Here is a 16,699-nt window from a genome sequence, read left to right on the forward strand (position 1 = left end):
ACAAAACTGAGAAAAGGGAAACTGAAACATTTCTATTTTATTTTTCTTCAATCTGATTTTTGAAATCTTTTTGGAGACAGGGTAGAAGCTGTTAAAGTCCCAGACAATCAATATAATTTGTGATCAGACTTAGTAATAGTGGGTAGAACTTGAAAACAACACTGATGTTTTTCAGCATTTATCCTGTTGGCTAAATATGATCAACTATACAACATATAATGTCTCATGCATATTTATTATTAAAAATTCTGTATTTTATACAAACAATGTTGACAGCCTTGCTTATTCAAAAACATAGACATGATAGATTTCATGCCACTGAAATCAAGGAAATTTGTTTTCAGAGTTAGTGAGAATTAAGAACATAAGTGCATCTACTGTTATTTTTATTTATAATCTTTTCAGATTTTTTTTGTCTCTCCCTTTTTCACATTTCTCAGTTCTACAATGCTGGAGACTTGAAGCATCTCTTTTATTTTAATGGAACCTCATATTCTTGTGTACTGTCAAAGTTCCTGGCTCTGGAGAAAATAAAAAATAACATGCAACTGTGAAAAACATAAGCTGATCGCAACAATTGTCATTAAATGACATTGAGAAATAGTTGTAGGAAATATTCAGGGAAAAAGTCCATTCTAAAGGACACTATCCAAATATGTTATTCTGCAAAATAAGATGATTGTATCACAATGCATGCTTCTTTACAAACTAGTGGCTTGAAAAATGCTACTTTGGTTGTCTTTGGTACCAGAGAAATTGAAGACAAGCTGACAATATGTTTGTGTTATTTTCAGACTTATTAGGACTATTGTTACTAAGTACCACAAGTAGCAGTTTGACTGCAGGTACTCGATACCTTCACATAAGTCTTTGGCTCTTCTGAGATTTCTGGAATTTTCATTCCATGTATTTTCTCTGTTTTATCCTCTATGAGTGGTCAAGTGGAAAGTAATGATTTTTAACCAAGTAAAAAATAAATTAGGCTGAGTGCCAGAATAAGATCCTAAAAATGAATGTGGTAAAGGTGTTGGAGATAGACAGTGCATCATTCAGTTGCAATACATTATGAGCTGATAGGCAAAGGGACTCTGTGGTGCCCAGGCTGGCCATTCATTCAGGACTTTCAGACTCTGCACAAAAAAAGAGAAGCCACTGAAATGAGGAAAACCCCATGAATTGCAGCATTAAAAAAGGAGTGGGAAATGTTCTCTAGACCATAGTCTTTCATTGGCTGAAAGAGGAACAAGTCTTTGGAATTTTTAGCTCTTCTTTTTCTCTGACTGTCCTTTAATTTTCCAGAAGACAGAACTTCTCAGAGTAGTTTTAGATTAGGAAGTCAGTGCTGATTATCAGTTGCAAATACACCCTGTAATATCTAGTTGTTCATTATTCAGTAAATCCTAGGGCAGAAGAAATAGAGTGCTTGAGTGCTGTAGAACCAGGCGCTGAAAGTCACTTTTCACTAAAACCAATGATACAGTTCTCTGGTGAGTTAATTTGAGGTGGTATTTCTAATCTAACACTGACTAGAAGATTACCTAAAGAGAACTATTATGCTGTTTTGTAGCTGTACAATATATGAGAAGATAATGTTGGTGAGGAACTGAATTTTTTTCTTCAGACAAATAAATACAGGGCCTGCCTATCTGAATCTGAATGATCACTGTGCTGCTGAAGCCAAAATAAATTATAAACTACAGTGATTCAAGGGGAGACCTCCATGAGCTGTTAATCATGCTGATTACAAAGATGAGGGTCTTAAGCTGATGTTCACCTAAGAACTGACTTCTTGGATAGACACTTACACATAGTGAAGATATGTAACATTGAGGATCTTTTTTACCTTTCTGCCAAGATTATAGCAGTAGCTGATGCCTAGAAGTAACAGCTAAAAAGAATTGCACAGGGGATGTCAGATGCTGGTTTTTAGCACCTTATTCCTTAGACAGTGATTTAATCTCAGAATTTTTAAGGGAGAATAAATAGTTCTAGAAGATGTGCTTTAAAAATGTTTTGTGGATTGTCAGGAGAGGTTACCTTAGGCAGGATACTGCTGGTGTTTGAATTTCTTGCTCTGTTTCTCCACCCATGAGAGAGACTCTTTCAGAGGAAGGCAGAGTTATTTGCATGTGCTTTCAGGGTGCTCCCATTACCTCTAGTTCTCTTGTAAGTCAGTATTTCTAGTTAAAGCTGCAGTCACTTTCAGGAGTCAAAAAGCTTTCTTTTTGCCTCCAACACATTATTTGTCTTCTGAGCTTCTGAACTTATCCTTCCCTGACTAATCTTGGAAGTGTGAGAGCTGGCTCATGGTTGGAGAAAGGTTACTGAGATGGTGGAGAGAGTGCTCTAGAGAGATATAGAAGGTTTCTTTGAGTAGCTGTCTGATTTGTATCACTGTTAACTTCTTGGGTTTATAAACTGCTAGATTGGACATCATGAAGGAATTAGATGAGTTTGGCTCCTTGGGAGCTTAACTGTGTTCTGCAGCCAGGGTACTATGAATGGACTGGCATTTGTGTCTCATCTCTTCTGTTCCTCAGGGCTAACAATGCCTTAAGCAGAGGCAGCAACAAGGACAAACTTACAGAAGCTTTTTTTTCCTCGTGGCAAGCCTATCACATTTTGTGCTTTACACATCTGACTCATTTATTTACTCTTTCTTCTCTCCACCCTCCTGAACATCTATAGTATCAGTAACTGTCATGTTTACAGTGCAATGACACAGCTTTTCTTTGTCTCTCTTATGCCATGAGGCAGATGTTGCTGATCACTCTGCCAGGCAACTGTGTTTGATGTCCAAACCCCCAAGGTACAAAGGAAAGTGTGCTGTTTGGCAGGTTTCATGGAGAGCCTGTTTCATCCTAGCTGCTGCCTCCTGCCACACTCCCTGCTGCTCCATGTCACCAGATTCTTCTGTCATGGGAATTCATTGAGAGACTACACGCACGCGAGGCAATTAAAAAGTTGATAAGTCAACAGTTAAATTTATGTCATATTTTGGCTGGGTCTGTGGCATTGTGATGGTGTAGGACTAGGGAGGGAGTGAAAACAAATGCTGTGATAAGGCTATCGTTGATTTTACTTTTGTTTTTAAAGGACAGTTTCAACCTGCTAAAAAACCAAATAAATACATTAATAGATACAAAGCCAGGGAGACTTCGGTGCCATTGCATACTCCCTGTGTGTCCAGCTGTGCAAAATACTCAGTTCTAGTTGCATTATTCATGCTGTCTGTTTCTCCCAGATAGGCTAAGAAGAGTATAAAAATGCAAATCCTGCTCTGCTGAAGTTAATGATAAATCTCTTATTGACTTATATGGGATAAGTTTCAAGGACATTGAAAATACCTATAAAATGAGCCAGTGATGAGCAGATGATCTCCACATGAAATGCCTTGTTCCATTCCCAATCTATGGCTCTAGCCAACCATACTAGTCCACGTTTATATGACAGACTGTTAATTTAGAACTACTGTATTATTAATTACAAATGCTAGATTAAATATGCAGAGATGTTTATGAACTACTTTTAAATGCTGGGTCGTGGTCTTCTCTGGGTATTAGATTCAAGCAATAGTAATTTAGTATTAAAATAGAAGCACATTTAAAGGTCTCTGCAAATATATCTGAGGTGTATTCAACACCTTCTAAATATAAGCTTCAAAAGAAGCCATGAAATTGCAGTCTTGTTTTATACCACATGCCCTGTTACTTACATTGTTTCTGATTATTTTCAGTATTTGTCTTAAAATTATTTCAGGAAGACAATAAAAGTTAACTGATTTGTTATCTGACAGCCTCAGTGTAGCTTTCAGTAGAAAAACAGAACCTGTTGTATGTGTGCATAAATACCCCATATTCAGCAAAAGCAAACTCTATACTTTATTTAAATTTGTCTCCTTTGTGCTTAGAATGCCTAGAATTTTCCGTAAGGCTTGTGGGTTGGTGGGGTTTTTTGTTGTTTGTTATTGTTTTGTGGGTTTTTTTTAGTGATGTCATTTAAAATTTAGCTTTGGTCCTGCAGGTCTGAGAGACCTTCAGCTTTGCTAATCCTTACCTTATGCAAGAGGTTCATCCCATAAAGTATGAATATCTGGGGCCCCCATTTGAGGGGGTGGGAAAGGGTGATGAGAGCAGACGTGTCTGGGGCAGACCCAGGCACTTTGGTGCACAGTGCTGGGTGAGTATGAGTGGACAAGCCTTGTACTGAGTCTGTAAAAAGAAAGAAAGGCTTTGGTCTGAAGGTCTGCAAGTGAGACATTTTTGCCAACGCAAAAAGTACTTCACTGATATAAACTAAAGGAATGAAATTGGTGACGTATCTCAGAAGAAAATATACCCTCAATTTATGAGCTCAATCAGCAGAGATGGTGTGGCAATGTAATCAAGAGATGTAGGGCAATGCAAACATGAAGTAACCATCTGTTTTCCTCTAGGCTTTAACAGACTTTATATTTTATTTCCATTTTGAAGAGTTGTCTTTATGGTTCATTTTTCCCCTCCTCTTTCTTCTCTCAGCTTATGCATGTGATGAAGAGTTAGTGCACTTATCATGCAAGGTTTCTGGTAATGTTTCAGTTTATAGCCTCAGCCTTTCCATGAGCAAACATTCTCAGCAACCTTTAGCCTCTCTCTTTTCCTGAGTTTTGCTGCTGCTACTTTTTCACCTTGAAGTGCCACCTAGTACACTGGAGGGACGGGCAGAGGTGAAGGCAGGGAAGGGGATAGGGAAGTGCAGGAGAGAAGGATCGCAGAGCCTGTCTTTGAATCTACAGAGTGGAAATCTCTTTCTTTCTTTCTATCCAGGAACAAAATCAATGTAGAGTATCTGAAAGAAAGAGAGTTAGAAGACAAAAAGAAGTGGGAGAGCACACACAATGGGTCTAAACTGAGCAATGATGAAGAAACTGGTATTGGTGCTGGCCATTTGGCCTTTGTTTTCCTCATTGCAGCTGCTGAAGCAAGTGGGTTCAAATCGGTGTAGCAACAACAGTTATGTGCTCAATGTGATGCTCATGAATTACTCGGATTTCCCATCAAGTACTGATAGTGTGAAGTTAGCTGTGAAACAAGCCTTGGAAAGGGTACAAAAGGAATTCCAGATGACAGGTAAGCCAATGGGTGTTGGTTACCCCTCTGTTCCTGTGATTTCTTGTCACACTTTGTGTCACAGTTTCCTACTCATCTGACCTTCAGCAAGGTGCTTCTCAGACAGACTCCTTGCTTGCCCATCTTATGTAGATCTTATGGAAATAATGACCTCTCTTTGTATAAATTGAAGTGCTCTACAAATGGGCAGAACCATATATATTTTCATGGTGTTTGGGCAGACTCTTCCTGCATGCTTCTCTGCAGATGTTCAGCTGGGTTTGGTAATGTGGAAATTATTAAACTGGATCAGACAAGACCAGTGATCCATCTTGTGCAGTAATTGGGTTGCCCTTGCTTCCTCTCCTGACTGGATTAGCCTCTGCTTTCTGAAAATAATTTTCCTCTTGACCCTATCTGTTGATCACATCACAACCTGAAGTATGAAGAATCTGCAGTCCATATTTTCCTTCATTTAGAATCATATTACTTTTATTTATTTTGTTATTTTACCTCTCCTTTCAACATCACCAATCTACTGTCACTCTCTAGAATATCATGGGAAAAAGAGATTCCAAGGAAATAATAAAAAAAATAGTATCTATTCCCTACCTGCCCTCTAGTTTAAGAGATTTTGTCCAATTTTATTGGAAAGTGGTGTCTCACTTACTTCTAACAGAACCTTAAAAATTTGTCTAGTAAAGGTCAACACTAGCAGTACTTTTTACTAAAAGTACTAACACTCAACAGAAGTCAGGAGTCCACCTTGGAGCAGACTTCACAGTCACATCCATAGTAGAGGGGGTTAGATTGTAGGTAGACTTTGCAGAAGCAGGGAGACCTCAGAGTATAAGTCTGCTCAGACCTGTGTCAGAAGGAGAGGGATAATAGTGTATTAGTGGTTGCCTGCAGTTCATGATGCTGTTTGCTTTTCCATTTGTGTTACAGGAGAAAATGTTACAGTGGATGCCATCTTCCACCCTTTTACTTCATCATTCTATGTCTCCCAAGCCTGCCGTACTAGCACCTGTGAAGGTGTGGAGCTCATCAAAACCATTTATGTGAGTAGCAGACTTCTTTCCTTCTGCCTGAGTATGCGTGTGTGTCTCTGTCTTTCCTTCTTAACTTTTGATCCTGCTATTCAGTTCCAAAGAAATTTGACAGGGAAGTGAAGTTTTTAAAGAGAAGATGTTCCTGTATATTTTGTGAAAATAAGTTGGCAAATAGTGAAGAGAGATTCTATGAATACTTTCCAGAGACTGCCTTCAGCTTTTGGCTCCTTTTCCTGTGCTTAAGTTACCTCCTTTTTATATCTACACAACTCTTTGTGTGGCCAGACAGCCAAAGCAATCCATTAAAAAAAAACCCCAAATAACAATTAACTAAAAAAATCAAACCAGCAACTCAAACACTCAAAACAGCCCAAGCAGAGCAAAAAGGTCAGTTTCTAACTGGATCAGATCCTGATCTGGTTCACCATCAGTTTATACAATACACAAGAGAGCTGTGGTGAGGATGGGGACGTGGGCAGAGAAATCCTTAGGCTGGCACTGTTACCAATGAAGTGGTTATGGAACTATGCCCAAAGGGCAAAGATGAAGTGCTTGCTTCTCATTAGAAATCACAGAAGTCACGTGAGAGAAACTATGTGAATACTTTAATATGAGGAAAAGCTTCAGTTAAAATTGGTGCATTACAAGAAGCTGAGTTTCTGAAGATTTTCACACCTCTGAGTGAAACTAGGTCAATCCAATGAGAATTTTTAAGTCTACTGATCTATGACCATACTCTAGTCTTTGTAAGAAATTGTCCCTCATGACACACAAAGATACAGGTCAGGCCTCATTTGATGGTCATGGAAGGATTTTTTAAAATACTAGTTTCATATACACTTATGTAATAATTTTTCTGATACACAGGACCTTGTAATACCAACCACCCTGTCTTCAGGTGGTGCAAATGCAAACTCTTCTGGGGTGTTTAATTTCAAATGTGCACCTATAACAATATTTTAATCCTTACTTGCTGTCTGTGTCTTAACAAATGTCATACTCTTTTTTTGGCTTTCAGTGATTTCTTTGCTCCTCCTCTTTATGTTTGTTCTTTTAAATTTCTGTAGCTCCTCTCTTCTCATGCTTTTGCTAGGTAAATTCTTTGACCCCTCATATCCTACAAATTTCTTCATTCTCCTATCTTCCTCTCTCTGCCAGTCCTTTGCTTTATCCCAAATGACCCTTTTTGATTTCTTGCAGGATTCTGGCACACTTGGCTGTGCTGTCATAGGACCCGCTTGCACTTATGCCACCTTCCAAATGGTCTCGTAAGTACCAATTCTTCCCCCTTATATTGTGATGTTAAAGATGTCAGCTGCAACAAAGTTGTTTTGTGAGCAACAAACCTGCAGAGACATTGGTGTTTAGAGTACATCAGACACCTTGAAGTCTACAGTCAAGGCAGTAAGACTTTTATGCATAGCCATTTTATTTGGTAGGTGGAAAAAAATCCAGTTCCAAAGCCCAACTTTAGTAGGGAAACTGCTAATTCCTGTCAGGAAGTTGAGTGATTGATTGAGGAGCAGCTGGAGAGCAGCCCTGCAGAAAGGGATCTGGGGGTGCTGGCTGACACCCCCAGAGTCAGACCAGACAGCACAGAGGGCAAAGCCTACCCTGGGGTGCATCAGACACAGCATCACCATCTGGTCAGGAGAGGTGATTATCCAGCTGTACTCAGCAGTGGTGTGGCCTCATCTTGAGCATTGTGTTTAGTTCTGGGCCCCACAAAAATTCAGAAAGATGTGAAGGTCTTTGAATGCTTACAAAACTGGTGAAAGGGCTGGAAGGCATATCCTGTGAAGAGCTGAGGGCACTGGGTTTGTCTGGTTTGGAGAAAAGGAGGCTGAGGGAAGACCCTGTTGCTTTCTACAGCTTCCTGAGAAGGACAAGTACAGAGGGAGGTACTGATCTCTTCTTCCTAGGATTCAGCAACAGGACAAGTGGGAATGATTCAAAGCTGTGTGTATAGGTTGGACATTAGGAAGCATGTTTGTAGCAGGAGCATGGCTGAACACTGGAACAGGCTTCCTAGAGAGATGGATCATACCTTAAGCTTGTCAAGTTTAAAAGGCATTTGGACAATGCAGTTAGTAAGTGCTCTAGTGGAAGGTGTCCCTGTCCATGGCAGGGCGTTTGGAACTAGAAGATCTTTAAGGACTCTTCCAACCCAAACCATTCTGTGTTTCTATGAATAACATGCTGTACCTTTTGGTCAGTCCTGAAATAATCACGACTGTATGATTTTTGTAGGTCCCTTTTAACTGAAATAATCTATTCTCTTCTATTCTAAGTCTGACAGAAAAAAAAAAACAAAACCAAAAACCTTCTGGTTTAGGTTTAAATTGTGTTAAACTAACTCAGGGCACAAGAGGAGGGGGAGGTGAGGATGGAAATCGGTAGCTTCCTTGGTGCAACAGCAATCTGTTCAGACTTGTCCTTTTATCTCTTCCTTCAGACTTGAAACAATACTGAGGCTGCCTCTGATCTCTGTAGGGAGTTTTGGACTGTCCTGTGACTACAAAGAAAACCTAACCCGCCTTCTGACCCCAGCCAGGAAACTGAACCAATTCTTCTTTCATTTTTGGAGACATTCTAAACTGCCATTCAAAACCACGACCTGGGAATCTGTCTACATTTACAAGAGAACTGAAACCTCAGAGGCATGCCTCTGGTAAGATCTGGATCCACCTCTGACCCAGCTGTTGATAAATGCTGTCTCCACCCTCAGACATGGTTTCTGCAAAGTGTTCTCTTAGTCCTACACTTTGGAAGGTGCCTTACTAGTACCAAGTGAGAGAAAGAAAAGATGGATTGTAGCTTTTAGCTGTAGCACTTACCTGAATGTTTCTCTCAGTCTATTTTAAATATTTGCAAGCCTTTGCTTTTCCTTTGGACAACATAACCCACATGTTGTCTGTGATGAAAATACTTGTTCACAGCTTCCTAATATAAATAGTGTGACATGAGAGGCTCCTCCACAGGCTCCCCATAGGTGCCTTTTTAGGTCAGGAGTCTTACTAAGCTCTTAAAATATTTCTCCACATTAATAGCTTCAATCCATAGACGCTATTTCCAAAATTCAAACTTTACATTTCTTCAAGCAAAATTACCCCAGTGATTGCAGAGTTTAAGCTATATTCAGAGCAAAGGAGACAGCTCTCATTTTGTGACCTGAAACATCAGGCTGTGCTTGGTTCTCAGAAATGCTGGGTTTTCTCCTTGCCTGAAAACAAAGGCTGCGTTTAGACAAATAGACTCTTTAATATACCAGTATTTATAATTACTTTTCTGTTATTGAGTCTGATTTAGCTTTCAGCTCATGTGAGTGAGTCTATGCTACTTTGATTTTTTTTTTCAATTTTGGAATATAAAAAGCTGATTAATTAAAAAAAAAACTCATTTCTCCTACTAATTTTATAAATGTAGCTGAGAGGTAGCAAAGAGTTCATGGAAATAACTATTATATGTATTTCTAATTAAGAACCTGAGAGACTTGCAGAATTCTAAGCAAAATTTATGACTGTGTTTGCTTCAGATTGATAGAAGCATATACTTATGGAATATTTTGGATACAGAATTAAAAGAGTTTTTCCTGAATTAGGAGACCTAAAACCCTATCTCCATTTAACTCTTCTGTAGGTATTTATGGACTTTTATTTTTTCCTTCTTCTTTCTTAGTATAGATAGCAACTTGATCATATGATATAACTGCTATGATTAGCTCTCTTTGATGCTTTGAAATATCAGTGCACTTCATTCACCTCTTACTACAGTCCGTACTCTTCCACATTTGCAGCTGTAATTGCCAATGCACCACACACACTTTAGCTAAATCCCTTTAATTCTGCAGGTTTCATACCTTTCAGTGAAATAATTGCCTGGAAGTTATTTCTGACCTTTCCAAGCATTTCTTATTTCACTTTTCTTAATGCTTCTGACCAGGACCTTCTTTATGACTTCAGAATTGTTCAAGTCCGTTTATTGCTGAATTAACAACAAAAAAATTAATTTTGTATCTCTGCCCACTTTTCATCCTAATTTAGTTGTAACCATGCATCTCATCCTGCCTTAATAGAAACTGTCAATGTGAAGGTTTTTGAAGTCTAATTTAAAAAGATCCATTTTCTCTAAAGCACAAGTATTACTGTATGAGCTAATTGTTTTTTCCCCATATACATATAAAAATAAATGAACACCCACAGTGATAGCAAAATCAGGTTTCAACTATGCATATGTTAGCAGTTAATGATTCTGTTCCTGAAGAAAAAAAGGAAGCAAAAGTTATTTAGTAGCTTATAGGACTGAGATCTAAGTGCTGGTATATCAAAGGTTATGTAGTTTAAAAACAAAGAGAGTTCTTTTGTTTTCCCCTCTGCATTAACTTTATTTCAGATAGAATAACTCTTCTCAGAAATAACATATTGAAGCAAGAGTAAAATTCAGGAGCTGACTGTTTTTCCTTAATCTTTTAGCAAACTTTACTTGCCTGCTTCTTTTGCTAAGCTCATTTTTCCCTTCAAGTTTTAAGTGGTTCTGTATAGGTTTTTTGTTGCTGCTTTTCTTCTTTTGCTTCTCTCACAGTCAGGGTACATGTGTGGTTTTTATCTCAATTCTTTCTGTAGTTCCTGTTTAGTCCTTTGGACCTTCACATGTGCCTTCTTACATTACCACTGATGTCTTAAATAGCAGAGTGTCCTGGCTCTGCCTCCCTGTTAGTCTCACCTCCTGCAGTTTCCTCATATCCCTGATTGATTTTTTCTTAATTGTTAATGTCTTACTAGATTATTGCATTTTCCAAATTCGCCCTTTCTATAACCATGCTCAAATATCTCTGGTTGACTTTCCAAGGATTTCTGCATCTTTCATGCCATGCATTGATTCTTTCACTTTTGTTGCTGCAGAAAAGCTTTCATACCAGCTTATAAACACTTTCGTGTGCTCTGAACAGCCTATCTTGCACTATGGTTGATTCAGGAAAATGTGAGGGGTTAGCAATTTCCTGATGATATCTTTGCTCCCTTGTGCCAGGTACATGAATGCTTTAGATGCTGGAATCACAGAGTTCTCTGAAAAACTCAAATTCAAGGATATTTTGAGAACTCCAGAGCTGCTTAGAAAAACTGTGAAAAATCCAAACCGGAAGAGCAATGGTAAGGGGGGTTGAGGCTGCACTGTCCCAGCAAGTGAGTTCCTTTTCCAAGGAACTCAAACCCACCCCTTAGTTAGGTTATAGGGAAAGCCTTTCACCAGCAATGGTGGAAACAAAGATATACCATTCTACATGGATGTAAATATAAAATGGCACAAAGTTCCTAGATTCCTCTTTTCATCCTCATAAAATATGGGGCAATATCCTGGTTTCAGAGAGCTTTTGGGGTAAATTATCCCATCTAAGCACAAGCTCTTTTTTGTGAGAGATTCAGAAATCCAGGGATCACAATTTCTCTAAGAAGGGTTTTAAATACTACAAGAATATAGATACTGCAAGCTCTCTATCACTCGTGTTTGCAGCCCTGGTACATTTATAGACCTAATTTTGCTATCAAGGGGCACTTCTGGAAATGACTAATCTAAACTAGAAAAATGAATGAATAAATACCTCATCTTCTCCTAAGACTAAGCACCTGGCATCAGCAGGCCAAGTGACTGTGAGAGTAAGCAAGCTGATGGAATCATTACTTGAAGGCCATTTAACCTAGAAATGTTCATACTGAGTAGCTGTTATGGCACCACAACTCCTAATGCTTATTTGAGTGGGATAATAGTGGTGCTCTGGTGCAATCAGACAGAAAATGATGCAGGTGTTGAAGCACCTTTTACCACTTCCCCTCAGATACTGTGGTTTTACTGCAGAAATGCTGGAGCTCTGTGCCTGGGCCCCAGTACAGCACAGATAATGTGCCTTAGCCCAGAGTTGCTCTACTGCCTGATACTCAGACTTGGGGGAGCAGGCAAACATCCTCTTCTTGTCTGTAAATCTCACCAATCTCTTTCCATTTTTGCCCATTCTGTAGTGATCATCATGTGTGGCTCTCCAGCGGACGTCAGCTCAGACCTAGGGACAGAGAAGGTGGATAATGACATCGTTATCATCCTGATAGATCTCTTCAAGTAAAGTATCACCTTTGTTTTTCTTCTTTTCTCTGCAATTTGCTGATGGATATAGGTCATGGAAATAGTCTGAGTGGAACTGTTTTGTTGAAAAAATGCTCCTTCACAAAATGTTTTCCATTGCCATCTTTCCTCATGTCTTGCCATTTATATAACGTGTAGTGTTTAATTCATGGCATATCCTCTACAAATTCCCTTTTGGTTCATATAATATTTTTCTAAGGCAGCGACAGAGCAGGTAGGTTTAATGCCTTCCTGTGGGCTTCTCAGTGCAGGAAACCATGAAAGCACAGAGTCCAGAGTCAGAATGGCCATGAGATATGGTCCATTTGAGATCCATTTTTCATACACTCTGCTCAACCAGACAGTTATGTAAATAGGATTACAGTATATTTTTCTAGACTCCATTTTTTCAATTTTAAAATTATTTATGATAATAAATAACTGATATAACTGTTCTCCCAGTTTATAACTCTCGACTCTCGCACTTCATAACCATCTCTTCAACATCTTTATAACCACAGAAACATAACTTCTCAGAGAAGCTTCTTAGCATACAACCTAGGTTTTCTATTGCTTAATTTTCTCTTAACATTGCTAATTACAAAACTCTTTATAGAAGACATAAATTGGCTTTACCAATGGTATCCTCAAAAGAGGATAAATAGATAAATAGATCTGACATAAATTGGCTTTACCAATGGTATCCTCAAAAGCCTTGGCTATATACGAGGACTGAGAGCTGATCTCTGGCCCTAAACCTAAGTGACACAGCAGAGATTACATCAGTACAACTAATTGTAGATACCTAAACCAGGTGGTTTTTGGGTATTTCCCAGTTGCCATAGCAAGTCACAGTCTGGGAGAAAGTTACTTGCCTGGGGCAGTGCTGTTGGGATGGATGGATGGATGGATGGATGGATGGATGGATGGATGGATGGATGGATGATTGCAAGGTAAATGTGTGTGCTCATGCCTTGATGTTACTTCACTTTCGGTGTAGCAAAAAGATTCCATGAACTTCTAGGGCCAGTGGGACTTCCCAGCTCTTGTGTCTAAAGGTGACCATAACAGGTCAGTTCTGAGACACTCTGGGTTAATGATTTCAGAGATTTAACCTTTGGTTCCTAAGTGGATCCTGTTCAGGTTTTAACAGGGTCTTCTCTATCTTGTATACATACTTTCAGGTTCACCGTGTCTATTTTTCAGAAGTGCCTTTAAGAGCTTTTGCATTCCACAATTTTATCCAGGCATTAGGAATTCCCATTTGCTCTTCCCGAGGCAACTGGCCTCAACTCTTTTTCTTTGCAAATGCACAATGGGAACAGTGTATGTGAGTCCTCTAACACTGGTGTTGTAGGTATAAATGTTGCATTACAATAGGTGAAGTTGATTAGGGGATCCTTTGCTGTGATTTATGCATCCAATTTATGCATCCTTCTGATATACCCAGCTGCCTCAGGCTTTTTAATATGCTGCCCTTCTTAAACTTCCTACAGACCCCTTATTTTGCTGAGTATCTCAAATCACATTATTCTTCTTTAATAAAACCCAACAAAATACAGACTGATGTATTAGATGAAAACTGAAGCTGTAGGAGGGAGAATAGGCAAAGTCCCATGCTTCTCCAGGAATGAAGTGCCTCTGAAAAAGTGATAGATTTAAATTTTCTTCAGCTCTGAGCTGTCTGGCAAGCAGGACACAAACACAGTCTTTAAGTCTCCCTCAAGAGAGGTGGGATGCTGGAGGATTATCCAGACTGGTGGGGATTAATGAGGTTTCCTTTTCAACTGGCTAGTTCAGTCCAAGCCTGGATGAAAAACATTTTGAAATTCCTTAGGGTGAAAAGTGCATTATGAAAGTCAGAAGGTTCAGGGAAAGGCAGGTACAGGGCTCTGGTGTAAGAATCCAATCAGATGGCCAATCAGTAATGACTGACAAAATAAAAGGATGATGAAACATGAATAATGAGAGAAGCCTCACACAATTATTTTATTTCTCTCAGTCTAGCCATAGCAATGACAGATGCTGCCAGTTGACACTAATATCTATTCCTAAATTCTTCTTTAACATGTGAATCTGGTGGTGGCCAGTCTGTGAAGCACTTCCAGATGGCCTGTCAGGGTGATGAAACCAAAGATACCTGAAAGCTACAACTTCTGCTTGTTTTAGCAGAATTTTCAAGTTGACAGAATTTCCTCTGATTTTCCCATCTCACTGAATTAAACAAATGAATCAATAATCTTCTTTCTGCACCTCTGTGATTGTTTCATTCCCTCCTGTTAAATCCTTTTAGTGCAACTCCTGCTGTGCTCAATTCTAGCAGGAAATCTCAAAATTAGAGGAACAAGTGCAGAAGAGCTCAGAGACAGGCACAATAACATGAAGAAACTATGATTGCAGTATCGTGGATTCCAAAAAGAAACTGAGTTTTAATAAATATAAACTCCACTTGAAAAAAAAAAAGAGGAAATAAACAGGATAGAAAGCAAACAGTTACAATAATAACCATAGTTCACAACCTTTGAGTGTCAGATTGGCAGATCGCCGTGATATTACCTTTTGATATATTTAGGCACAAAAGCTAGCATCAGGGAATGAATGATATAAAGAGTTGTGTGCATGATGAAATTTTATTTTTGGAACTCCTGTTTTAACCTGTTAAATAACAGAGCTGTTGGGAACAGGTGACTGGTTATCATGGGTACTACTGACCCTATTGTTCAGTGTTCATGGGGTTCTTGTTCTTTGCTTTGCAGTAATGTGTACTTCAAGAAGAACATCTCAGCTGATTACATGAACAATGTACTTGTTCTGACTCTACCACCAGCTAATTACAGCTACAATACTGTAATTAGAGACTACATAGAGATGGAGGACAACGTCCTGGTAAGAACACTATTTTATATCTGATTATTGCATTTGGTTCAATCCTGTTCATATATGAGGAAATGAAAACTAAAAATGCAGCTGTAATCATCCCCTGTCATGCTTCTAAGCTGATACTTCTTTCTATTATTGCAGGATGGTATTTTGTCCTGATGTAATGATGTCAAAATATAGTATCATAAGGCAAATCTGCAGGATGTCATATTCCTGCTTTGTGAAGTTCAACTCAAACTTCTAATTTGTTCTGAAAGTGTCCTGTTCACGGGGCATGAGGGATACTTACAGGCACATGCTTTTACCACTCCACATCTGAGTGACTGACAATCGGACAGACACGTAGCTGCAAGGCATCACTCAAGAAAGATCTATACATGTAATTGAGATGTGAGCATGGAAAGTTCAGAACTAATAATTGTTGACTAATTTGTGCAGATATGGCTAAGAGATGACAACTGTTGCAGTTTCTTTCCAGTGGCTTTCCAGATAAGCTTCAAAAGCAGGAACCTTTTTTTTTTTTCCCCCATAGGAAATAAGGTGGTTTTTTTTAATTTCCAGAAAAGCAGAACCTATGAAAATGCTGTATTTGTTTAGTGAAACTGATACTCCTGCCATCTGCCTAGGAACCAGGTCCTTCATGTGGAGTTTCTCCCAGGATTTGTGGCGTTGAGCTCCAGCTCTCCAGCAGGCAGCCTGAAGCTTCTGGCTGGATTTGTAGAGCTTCTAGATCCCCCATCTTGGGCTCAATGCTTTTTGGGTGCCAGCTCTATGGCAGGCTGCTGGAAATTCTGACACAGCTCCTTGCCCCTGAGCTGTGACCACTGGGAAGCCCAAACTTGTTGACACCACACTGAATTATCTGCACAGAAACTGTAATCCAAAGCCAGGGTCTTTGGGACACGCTTAGCAAAGCAAAACTGCCAAGAACCTATGGTGGAGGATTTCTTGAATCCTTTGCACCAGGATCAGCATGCCAGACCTTTACATTGGCCTTTTTTAAGTTTTCAGCACCTTCCTGTCTTCATACATCAATAATATATTTTGTTTGCCTTTCTTTTTTGGAATGAGAACACTCATGTGGCATTGGCCATCTACTCACTCAGTGTTCAGCAGATTCTGGTCTTCTATGCTGGAGCTTCTGCCAAATGGAGCCAATCAAGGTTATTACAGCTTTATGGCAGAAACAGGAACTCTCAAAGAGTCATTTTTATTTTCTTTTGTTCTAGATGGAAGATGACTTTCTTGCTGGCTATTTTAATGCAGTGTTGCTGTTTGGACATGGTGTCAAGAAATTTGTCATCTCACAGAGCCCAATGTCACCTTTCAATTTAATCCATGAATTCCGAAATACCACTTTTGAAGGTAAAAAAAAAGTACTGCCCTTTGCAGGGTTCACTAAATTGATGAGGGGAAAAAATTTCATTTTAAACTCTCGTAGGACAAATCACTTCTACCCTAAACAAGTCCAAGCCTTTTAATGAGTTTTATTCACAGACTTTTTTCTTTTTATAAATTTTTACAAGGATGTTATTTTCAGTATTTGCTGTTCAAAATGACTCTGAA

General features: G+C 39.0%; 1 protein-coding gene across 1 annotated transcript in view; it reads left to right on the forward strand.

The window, feature by feature from the left end:
- GUCY2C (guanylate cyclase 2C) overlaps window positions 1–16,699 on the forward strand; it is a 50,107-nt gene that overhangs the window by 1,892 nt on the left and 31,516 nt on the right. Inside the window, exons 2-9 of the mRNA XM_059846596.1 lie at window positions 4,806–5,108; window positions 6,036–6,148; window positions 7,340–7,407; window positions 8,595–8,810; window positions 11,168–11,289; window positions 12,154–12,250; window positions 15,010–15,139; window positions 16,363–16,498. Coding sequence (XP_059702579.1) covers window positions 4,895–5,108; window positions 6,036–6,148; window positions 7,340–7,407; window positions 8,595–8,810; window positions 11,168–11,289; window positions 12,154–12,250; window positions 15,010–15,139; window positions 16,363–16,498 — 1,096 coding nt within the window. The 5' untranslated portion in view covers window positions 4,806–4,894. The remainder of the gene's footprint in view (window positions 1–4,805; window positions 5,109–6,035; window positions 6,149–7,339; window positions 7,408–8,594; window positions 8,811–11,167; window positions 11,290–12,153; window positions 12,251–15,009; window positions 15,140–16,362; window positions 16,499–16,699) is intronic.

Source organism: Haemorhous mexicanus, chromosome 5 (assembly GCF_027477595.1).
Source record: "Haemorhous mexicanus isolate bHaeMex1 chromosome 5, bHaeMex1.pri, whole genome shotgun sequence".
In the NCBI taxonomy this organism is placed as follows: Eukaryota; Metazoa; Chordata; class Aves; order Passeriformes; family Fringillidae; genus Haemorhous; species Haemorhous mexicanus.